This window comes from Hemitrygon akajei, chromosome 4 (assembly GCF_048418815.1).
Source record: "Hemitrygon akajei chromosome 4, sHemAka1.3, whole genome shotgun sequence".
In the NCBI taxonomy this organism is placed as follows: domain Eukaryota; kingdom Metazoa; phylum Chordata; class Chondrichthyes; order Myliobatiformes; family Dasyatidae; genus Hemitrygon; species Hemitrygon akajei.
This window is the reverse complement of record NC_133127.1, coordinates 131,541,047-131,552,058: the sequence shown is the minus strand read 5'-3', so window position 1 is coordinate 131,552,058 and position 11,012 is coordinate 131,541,047. Positions and strand designations below refer to the sequence as shown.

At 41.3% G+C, this 11,012-nt stretch overlaps 1 protein-coding gene across 1 annotated transcript; it reads right to left on the bottom strand.

Annotated features, from left to right (window-relative positions):
- Positions 1-209: 209 nt before the first annotated feature.
- LOC140726659 (G-protein coupled receptor 83-like) lies at positions 210-7,323 on the bottom strand. Its single transcript, XM_073043327.1, has 4 exons — positions 6,724-7,323; positions 5,189-5,314; positions 3,424-3,557; positions 210-2,281 (listed from the first exon to the last, which is right to left on the bottom strand). Exons 1-4 carry the CDS (start codon positions 7,102-7,104, stop codon positions 1,657-1,659), a joined length of 1,266 nt encoding a protein of 421 aa, XP_072899428.1. The 5' UTR covers positions 7,105-7,323; the 3' UTR covers positions 210-1,656.
- Positions 7,324-11,012: the final 3,689 nt, after the last annotated feature.

Below are 11,012 nucleotides of genomic sequence, written 5' to 3'. Positions count from 1 at the left end.
TTTCAAAATAGAATACTCAGACAAAGAGTTAGCATGTTAAAACATGGTCCAAGCCTTAAATAAGTGGTTATGATTTTAAAGATGCACTATATCTAGAGCCATTAGTGATATTAACTAATCACAATTTCCATACTGGTTAACCAATGTCCTCTGCAATCAATACCAATTATTCAAAAAAAGTACAAAAATTTAATGAGCAGCTTTTACGCTTTTCACTGGTTGGAATTTTTATTTCAAGTGTGGATAGAACAGCACTTATTTACAGTTTTATAAATTATTAAAATATCTATGAACAAAAATTCCATACCATAAAGAGGTTCAACTTCGATTATAGAACAAAATAGTCCATTTAAATACAAGCATATCACAATGCCTGATGTTTCTGTGAATAGACTCTACACATTCACAGATTGATATATGGTGCTCCCAGAACGTGTAATCAGGATTTGAGGCAGAGGTCAATTGGTCTCACAGGATCTTCATAACATTGGAATGAATTGATAAAAAATGCACTGAGCCCTGTTGACCTCTATGCCTGAGTTCTCAGATCACACCACTGGCAAACAATCCTCTCCAGTTCCAGCAAATTGGAAAGTGTGCCCATAATGTTGAATGTCTGTTTAAAGCCTAAGCAGTTTGACTTTACATTAATATATTCAGTAGTGTCTGTTCCTCTTATGACTGTGCATTCTCTTGCATATAATTGCAATTCTAGCTAACTGTGTCACATCTATTATTCCTACAAGACACCATTGGAAGCATCTTATATATTTTGCTGTCTTTATACTCATATCATTGATTAGTTGTTTTATTCTTTATATACTTATAAGCTCAGTCTTAAAGGCACTGACTACTCCACAATTTTAGCAACATAACGTTTGATAAAGTGGTCATTAAGCTATCAAGTCCATGCCAGCTTCATGCAATGTAATCTCATCAGCCCTATTACCATTCTCCATACCTCCTTGTAGCCTGCACCTTACTCTGTCTCAGATTCCTATCCATTTCTTCTCGCTTCCTTTTTGTTGCTACCAGCACCAGGGTTGATTGATGGTGGCCAGGTAAGCTACCAGCTCATCTTTGGGATTTGGGAGAAATAGGAGCACCTAGGGAGAAACCAAAGCACCCAGGGGAAACTGGAGCAAACGGGGAAACTAGAGCAAACGGGGAAAGCAGGAAATCATTGGGGAATGTGGAGAGCTGAGGGAAAAAACTGCAGCACCCGGGGGGTGGGAGTCACAGTGTGAGTATAATAATTCCAGAGAGATCACATTTGAAGTCAGTATTGAACTAAGATCCCTGGAGCTGAGAGGCAGAAGCACTAACCACTGCACTGCACTGGCACCACCAATAATATCTTCCGATCCTGTCCTCACCTAACATACGTCCCCCTCCATGTAGGCCACTGTCTCAATCTGTCTCCTCCTCCCTGCACGACAAGGCTAATTAACCCATGAGCTCATTGGTGAATGTTTTGGAGAAATGTATGTTATCATGATTAAGACAATAGATAAATGAAGTATTATTTTCAATATTGCCAGCTTGTTAACAAAGCACAAAAAGTCTGCACAAAGTCACTGTGATAGATCAGCTCCTTAGAACCATACATACTACTTTCTCATAAGATGATGGCAGAAATGGACAGATCTCCCATTTCTAGCTCATAGCTACAACTGGCTCAACTGAGGAAATGTCTGTCTTTCCTGACTGGATGTTACTGTTTGAGTGAAGACTCTGAGGATCTTGTCTCCTCTTGTAGTTACTCTCTTCTGGCCAGGCTAATCTGTAAGAGGGGACCATAGAAGGGAGAATATGCTCCTGCACTTCATGTTCTCTTCTGAATATATTCAAGAGTGATTTAAGTTCTAAACGAAAACTTTCATTCAACCAGCAATAGATAAATGGGTTATAGCAAGTGCTACTCAGGGCAAACCAGTGGAATGCAAAATAGAGAGCATTGTTTGTATGAATTATTTGACTAGATACGAGGACGACATAACAATTAAGCGGAAACCAGCAGACAGCAAATACTACCACAACCAGCATCAGCATTTTAATTGTCTTTTTCTTCTTCCGTCGATGTGCAAAGTACTGCTCTGTCGTTACATCTCCAATTGCATTGCGAAACCATAACTTTTTGGCCACAGTAGTGTATGTGACAGTGATGATTAAAAGGGGCAGCACATACAACATCATAAATGTGGCCAAGTCCAGGTACTTCCAAAACAGATCTGCCGGCTCTGGAAAGTTTGGGACACATAAACTCCGAATCTTTTCCTTACTGGAAATGAAAACAGATGATTATCAATGGATTAACAAGTTTATAACAAAATAAATCATTTTAAGTGAGCTGTCATACATTTAATAACATTTTGTACATTTTACTTGACTTTTTCCTTGCATTTTCGACAACAGCCAGCAATAAATAGTTCGATTATCAACACTAACTGTAATTCTTAAACAAATCCTACTCACCAAGTCTTATGATGATAGATTTTTTTTAAGATACAAGGAAAATGTGACTGGATTGAATGAACACGTTAATTTGACATAACTACATCATACTCCACAGAAAATAAGGAAAAGTAAGCCAATTGGGAAATCTGTTTGAACATCCAACTAATGTTGGGTGTTAGATTACACAGTTTATGAAGACTTGGCATTGAACTAAATGTAAAGAATATGGATGTTTACACATCTTCCAGAAGCTCGGGCGTTCCAGGTGCTGCTGGGCCACGAAGATACCGGAGCTGTCACACTCTTCATCAACACTGGCCGTTTTTAATGCTGAGAAATGCGACAGCAGCTAATTTTCAGACAGCAAGATCCCATCAGTAACACAGGCTGGCATGGTCATTTTCTGAGACATTGACTGAGAAACAAATACTGACTAATACACCGGGAGAACTCTGTTTTCATTGCTGAATAGCATTAGGAGGTATTTTGCTAACACCGGGGAAGATACGATGATGCCTCATTCTGTGTTTAGTCTGAAAGAGGGAGTAAGTCCAATCATTGCTGTACCGAGGTATCAGCATGGGTTGTATGTTTAAACCTGTGACTGCAGAGGACAAAGTGATTATCAGATTCCTAAAGGAGAGTAACTGTTTATGCAACGGTGAGTTTCTGCTGGCATCAGGAAATAATAGAGTTGTGACTACTTAATCTTGGTTACTGTTACTCCCACAAACGCAGACCAGGTGAACACTCCCAGCAGTGGAAAGCTTTGGGGATCAAAACTCATCAACCTCTTCCCAAATAGGCTCGGTGTAAAATATGTCAGGTCACAGCTTCATATAATCGTCAGTGACGTAAGGGAGACCAGTGATTTGAATCTAATTTTATACTTAAAAGATCTTTTGGTACTAAAATACAAAAGGTACGCAGGGAGCCGGACCTCGATAATCATTTATGCAAATATACCTGTATTCAAATTTGAAGAGCTTTTGATAGATGGCATGAGGAAGTGAGAAACAGCTCGCCATAATCCAGATGACGCTGATATATAGTACACCCTTAGCAGTTGACATGCGTGCTTTTAACGGATGCATAATAACCTACAGAAGATAAAAACCATTAACTTCTAACACGGGTAATGATCCAAAACAAAACAGCCTGCCATCACTCATACTGATGCGTTATCAGTTGATAATTTACAAACATTAAACGTTGTGTTTGAGTTTGCTCTGTCCAATAGCGGGTTGCACTATTTAAGCGAAAGCTACAGCTAACGTAACAGAGATGTGGGATTTTGAAACCGTTGATATAGCTATCGTTGCCCACACAGTACGTCAGGGGCCATGACTTCCCTCGCGTTTTGAAATTAACTGCAGATCTCAACGCAATTTCGGGAAGGAGATTCCGCGGAAATCTCGGTGGATTTAAAATCGCTCGCTCACGCGGTGTAGCGAGTTGAGATGATTTTGGAAGTGGGCGGCAGAAAGCGTGCGTGCGCTAGGCTCCCTCCGCCTTCTGCTCCGCTGCATCCCAGTTTCAGGGCAAGGTCTCGAAGCTTTGGCTTTATTTGCAGCCTTGAAACAGAAAGAATATGTCAGCCAACATCAACCCAAACAGCTGCCGCAGAGCCCCAGTCGGACTGCGCTGGTGCTGCGTAACTGAATTTAATTGGCTGACGTCCAGAACGACTTATATGCTGGGATATTAGGAAATAAAACGTGGGAATGAACAAAAATAGAAAGGGAAACGAGCAAGGAATTTAAAATCAACAACTACCGAGTCGCTATGCGCTTTTGGATCAGATTTTGTTATCAATAACCGCTGAATTGTTAACAGAAAAATATTGCTATTAACTAACATCGATTCAAAAGAACTTAGAAATATCCCACAATTTTGTACCTTGCATTTGTTATCAGGACAAGATATGCAAGGCTCGGTTGGTGAGACGTTCGAGGGACGGGGTTCAGGTTGTGGACGTATGTTGCCCAAGTTCCAAGTTCTGAACAAATGAAATGTTTTTAAAGATTTCCTTTGTGTTTCGTTTCGCCACTGGGTAAAAATTGTCCTATGGTTCAATGTGCGCTTGATAGCTGCGAAGAGATTGAAATAGGGATTGGACTGAGTGAGGACCAGTGAACTGCGGGGACCGGCCATCTTTCGAAATCACTGCGGTGTTTTAGGAGGTTTGCGGTTGTGCTCTAGCTCCCGATCTCAGGTCACAATATAACTGCGCACAAGAGGACACCTAATCATAAGTGAAGTAGTCTGCCACTGGGTGCGGGGTGGCTTTGTGTGGTCGCGACTGAGCCTGGAGATCAGATAGGGAGCGTGCTGCCCCGTAAGGCGCTGCACTCGGCTACAAAATGTGGTTTTATCAGATTCATGGGAATTGAGAAAGAATAGAGAGCTATGGGAAATGAACAGATATATGTGCATATATTTTGTACATATATGCACTATATACATATAGGAATACACACGTGTATATGTATACATACAAAACTCCACTGTCAATGCAAAACCAACATCTAAAGGCAGTAGCTAACATCAGCCTTGGTCAGTTTTGCTGAATGAAATGACACTTCTAACGGTAATTTGCTGGGGGGAAACAGTATCAGGTTCACGTTTCTCTCGGTGGCTGTGCGCTCTGAAGAGCTTCAGAAATGACAATGGGCGCGTTTAGACGTCCTGGGAAGCCGGGCTGGACCGTTGTGGATGAGCGGCCGGTTACCTGATGCCTGTCCAAAGCGATGGCTGTCAGAGTGAGGGTGGACACGTGCAGGGAGCAGTACTGGGCAAAGCGGCTGATGTGGCACATGACCGTCCCAAAAACCCAAGTGCTGTTAACAAACCGAACCTATCGATGGAAAATAGAAGAGGATCACTCGTGTAGCACTTCAAACACCGTAAAATAAACGTACACTAAACAATACAGTTTATTACTCATTCGCGGCTACTGTATGTTGACCACACGAGAGACATTGGAACAGGCTGCCAACCGGATGTATTGCATCTCAGTCGGTAACAATGCAGTTTAGGGCTAAGGCATATCGTGCTGATAAAATTTAACAGGCAAGGCTGCATCTGTGGAAAGAGGGACAGAGTTTACGCTTCCGGTCAAGGACCTTTCGTCAGAAATGGAAAAGTGAGGAAATAAGCCCGTTTTGAGCCGTTTGTGTATGTGGCCGGGGGGTGGGTGGTGAGGAGCTGGGGGGTGGACAATGCTAAGGGAGGATGTCTGAGTTAAGACGGCCATCAAAGTTGTCCAGGTGACACAACTCTACGCGCCACATCCTCAAATACACGAACAGTTCAAAACACCCAGAACGCGTTGAATCTGTGAGATGCGGGACAGGGGATATACCCGGAAAACAGACAGGATCTGCGGAGAGAGAGAAAGCGAATTAACGTTACGGGTGCACGACCTCACGTGAGACGTGGCCAGTTCTAACACAAACGGGAAAGACTGGTTGACTGAGATTGCTGAATCTATTATCTAGAAGCTGCAAAATACCGAGAGAGCACAGCTTTATTTGGGCAATCCAAGTGGTTACACAACTGCAAAATCTTTTGACGTTTGACGTCACCGTACATTGCAGGATCTGGATGCACAGCTGGAGATAGAGGTGCACATTTTAGGACATGGTCAGAACTTTACTGTTATCAACAACATTTCCACATGGATTGGATCCCATTTTACTTGGGCGAAATATAGAAGAAATTATAAAGACATATTACAACCTAGGAGCCGGTGTTGGGCAAAGCCAAAGACGCGACTGTCTACGGAAAGTATGAAAGTAGTCCTCCGCTATTGCTTTTACTTCATGCCTGAGATACAATTATATTTATCTCAGTTTCGATTTGTACTAGCATGTTTCTGAAGTATTTTTTGTTTTACATTTGCCGCACACTTGCATGACAGTTTTTCGTAACTTGAAGAGAAAGCACGCTCAAAAATAGAAACCAAGCCTGCCCGCCATTGGATGTTTCATACTTGAATATGCCCCATTGAAGCAGCATGCTGAAGGCTTTTATTCAGAATCTACAAATGCACGAGCAGTTGGGTATAATATTTCATAGAAAACCTACAAACTCCATAATGCACTTTCTTTTTTTAAATAGACATCGTTACACAGATTAGGCGCCCTAATACGCGTGGATGTGTTTTGCATTTCTGACTTCATATAATTTTCGGTGAAATCAAGCGATGAAAGAGATAAAGTTCAAACATTGCACCCGCCCTCCAATAAATAATTTTAGTCTTACCAGTGTAAAAGGAGTGTTAAGAAGAGTTATCATGATATCCGATACAGCGAGATTAACAATGAACAGGCTGGTGGCAGAGTGCATCCGTTTGTTCTTTATCACGACCTGGCACACAAGAACATTTCCAAAGAGGGAAATCACTATAATAACCGAATATGCTACGATTAGCAAAGCCTTGACGGTTGCATTTTGGGACTCGGCCTCATACTTTGCCGACCCCACAAAACTCTCCCAATCGTCCAGAGTAAAGTTGCCCCAAGGAAAGAAAGCCGACCTGTTAGCCATTAAAGGCAATCCGGAGAAACTGATGTTAAGTAAATTGTCTGATCTTTGAAAAGCTTTGTTTGCGTAAGGAACAGAGAGCCACATATAACGGGTCATTGTGATGCAAAAGAAATGTACAGACACTCTCTGGATTTATAGCACGTCAAATCGTGGCAAAGTTGGTGTCTGAAAAGTTGCAGCGGCGCTGTCATCTGCCCCGTTCGGTCTTAAATAAGAAACCGATTTGAAAGTCAACCCGTTGGCAGCGCTTTTAGAAAGTGCAGTTCAATTTGACAGGTACTGGAGTGTGTTTTTGGTCACACTGAGCCAATACCTTCCAGCCGCCGAGAGACTACTGTGCGAGCTCTTTTATATATGAACCCAGCGGAAACCCACGCACAGGGTGACACGTACTGTAACCAATTGATGCCTTGGCTCCTATAACATGCTGACGTATTTTCCTCGTCAACCATCGCTTTTTGTTTATTGAAGATTGCATAGCATCACCTTTTGTTTTATTTTCCCTTCAATGCACTAGGCATGCCTCAGTCAGAGAACTGACTCTTTAATTCTTTAAGTCTTCCCTTTGCGATGATTTGCTTTATATTCCGCCCTCCCTTAAATTTTCAATTTGTTGTGCTCAAATTATAAATTGAACAAGCAGAATTATTCTTGCATTACCAGTAACTTTTTAAACAGAGTAGCACATCCTTTTCTTGCGCTTTCTCTGTGTCAATCTACACTCAGTCGCCAATGATATTGCTCTCAGATATTTATTTTAAGTAGCCATTCAAGTTTATCTTCCTCTCTAGTAATTTTATTCATTAACTCAATCTGCTTCACTGTAGGATGCGGACGACGCCAACGTCATTTCAAAACGGCATAAAACCTTCATACAAATGACTATCGACTTGTCCTAGATTTTTTTTAAAGAGTAATTATAAAACCCGGGAGTATTTCGATTTAGTATTCCCGGATTGCTTGCAAGTAACCTTTCATGTTCATTAATGCCTTCCGTTTGGCTTGCGTGGGATTACAAGAGGGATTCTTTATTTTTCTTTAGACTTCTTCGTGACTGCATTAAAGTTCGGGAGTATTATTTGGATCTACCAGAGACCAGACCGTAGAGGCTGTGGGGAGACAGAAGAGACTGCAGATGCTGGAATCTGGAGTTTAAAAATAGACTGCAAATTCTGGAATCTGGATTTAAAATAGACTGCAGATGCTGGAATCTGGAGTTAAAAAATCGACTGCAGATGCTGGAATCTGGGGTGAAACAAATCAAGTGGCTAGAGGAACTCAACAGGTCAGCCAGTAGCTGTTGGGGGCGTAAGGGTAGTGGATATTTTTGGGTCATGAACCTGCATCACTGTGTATGAGAAGGAGGTGAACAAGGAAAGGGAATCTTGAGGTGCAAGGATTTCATACACTCAAAGAAAAAGAGCACAGAAACAGGTTATTCAGTCCATCATGTCCAAGGCAACTCTTAAGTACCCATCTATACTAATCCCTTTTTTCAGCACTTGACCTATAGCTTTCACGCCTTGGAAATTCAAATGCTCCTCCAGATATGTCTTAAATATTGTGATTGTATCTACCTCCACCATTACATTCCAGACTCCAAACACTCTCAAGTGAAAATAATCTTCCTTTGACACCCCCCCCCCCCCGCCCAAACCTCTTACCCTTACCTTTACTCTGTTTTGATACTCCTCTGCCATGGGCAGAATTTTCTTATTACCTAGACTTTAACCAGCATGATTGTATGTACTTCAGTCAGCTCCCGTGTCTGTCTCTTCCACAGAAAGAAACAAAACCCAGCCTATCCTGTTTTTTTTTAAATTATAAAACACTCCATTCCAAGCAGCATCCTGGTGAATCAAGTGTGTACAGAAAATTCACATGTAATCTGGCAAACACAATTGCACACCATACTCTACCCACGTCCAAATTATGACTGTGCTCTGGTTATTTAGGGTGTATTCCATTCACCTGTGCTGCTTCCTTCAGGTATCCTTGGATTTGAACACTTAAATCCCTTGTTCCTTAACAATCCTTAAGTTCTGACCATTCATTGGGTTTATTCAAGAATCATTGGTCATCACACATTTAGGAACTAAATTCCTTCCAGCATTGTTCTGCTCATTTTACAACCTTGTTCTGTGGAGTAAGATTTACCCTCCTCTGTAGTAATAATACCACCAATATTCATGTCATCTGCAAACTTGATAATCAGTTTGCAGATGAACACAAAGATTGGTGGGGTTGTTGATAGCGTAGAAGATTGTTGTATGTGACACTGATTGACTGAGTTCAACCTGGACAAGTGTGAAGTGATTGATTTTAGAAGTTCAAATTTGAATGCAGAATACAAGGTTAATGTCAGGATTGTTAGCACTCTGGAGGAACAGAGAGATCTTAGGGTTCACGTCCATAGATCTCTCAAAGTTGCAATGCAAGTTGGTAGGATTGTTAAGAGGGTGTATGGTATGTTGGCTCTATATAAACAAAATCCTGGTTAGGTCATACTTGGAATATTGTGTTCATTTCTGGTTGACACAATATAGAAAGGACGTGGGAGTTTTAGAGAGGCTGCAGAGATTTACCAGGATGATGCTGGGATTCGTGGGTATGTATTATAAGCAAATGTTGAGTGAGTTAGGGCTTTCCTCTCTGGAGTGAAGGAGGATGAGAGGTGACAATAGAGGTTCACAAGATGATTAGAAAAAGCAGATAGCTAAAGACTTTTGTCCCCCAGGGCAGACATGGCTAATACAAGGGGACATAATCTTAAGGTGATTGGAGGGAAGTATGGAGGATGGCAGAGGTTTTTTTTTATTATTTTTAATGGAAATAAATAAATGGATGACATTAAATTTAGTGGAAAAGCAAATTGTGCAGATGATGTGGAGAGTCTGCAGATAGATATAGATAGGTTAAATAAGTGGGCATGGATCTGGCAGATAGAGTACACCATTGGTAAATGTGAATTCATCTGCTTTGGATGGAAATATAGAATATCAGATTATTATTTAAATGCTGAAATATTGCAGCATGTTGCCATTATGAAATACTTGGGAGTGTTTCTTTGCATGAACCACAAATTATTGATTTGCAGGTGTAACAGGTTATCAAGAGGGCAAAATGTAAAGTTGTTCTTCATTGCTGGAGGGATTAAATTTAAGAGCAGGGATATAATGCTGCAATTGTACAGGATACTGGTGAGGTCACACCTAAAGTACTTTGTGCTGTTCTGGTCTCCTTATTTGAAGTAAGACATACTGGCTTTCAAGGCGGTTCACCAGGTTGCTTCCAGAGTTGAGGAAGTTAACCTTTGAGGGGAGATCTAGTCACCTATGGTTAGGCTCAGAAGAATAAGAGGGGATCTTACAGAAACATTTAAAATAATGGAAGAGATAGAGGCAGGAACGTTGTTTCCACTGGTAAGTGAGATTAGTACTGGGGGGTATAGACTCAAGATTTGGGGAAAGAGATTTAGGATGGAGATGAGGAGGAACAGCTTTTACTAGAGAATAGTGGACCTGTGGAATTTACTGCCCAGGGAAGCAGTGGAGACTATCTCATTAAATATGTTTTAGTATAGCAGGGGAATTTGAGGTTTTGGGGAAAAGGCAGGTAGGTGGAGCTGAGTCCATGCCTAGATCATCCAGGTCCATGTCTTTGAATGGTGGAGCAAGCTTGATGGGCCAAGTGCCTCTTCCTGCTCCTATTCTTATATTCCTATGTTGTGTTCTTGTGATCCTTGTGGCAAGCCATTGGCCATGAGCTTCCAGTCACGAGAACAGCCCTCTTCTAACACCCTTCCACCTATTACCAAGACAATTTTGGATTCAGTTTCTGGTAGGATTTATCCTTTTCCACAACTACCTTGAAACTAAGAGTTTTGGTCACTATCCCCGGCTATAGTTCTAAAAGTTCACACAAAGGCAATCCCAGGTAATATTGGAGAAGTTGAAAAACCGTGCCATTCTAACCCTACTATTCTTACACCTTTCTGTAGTTTA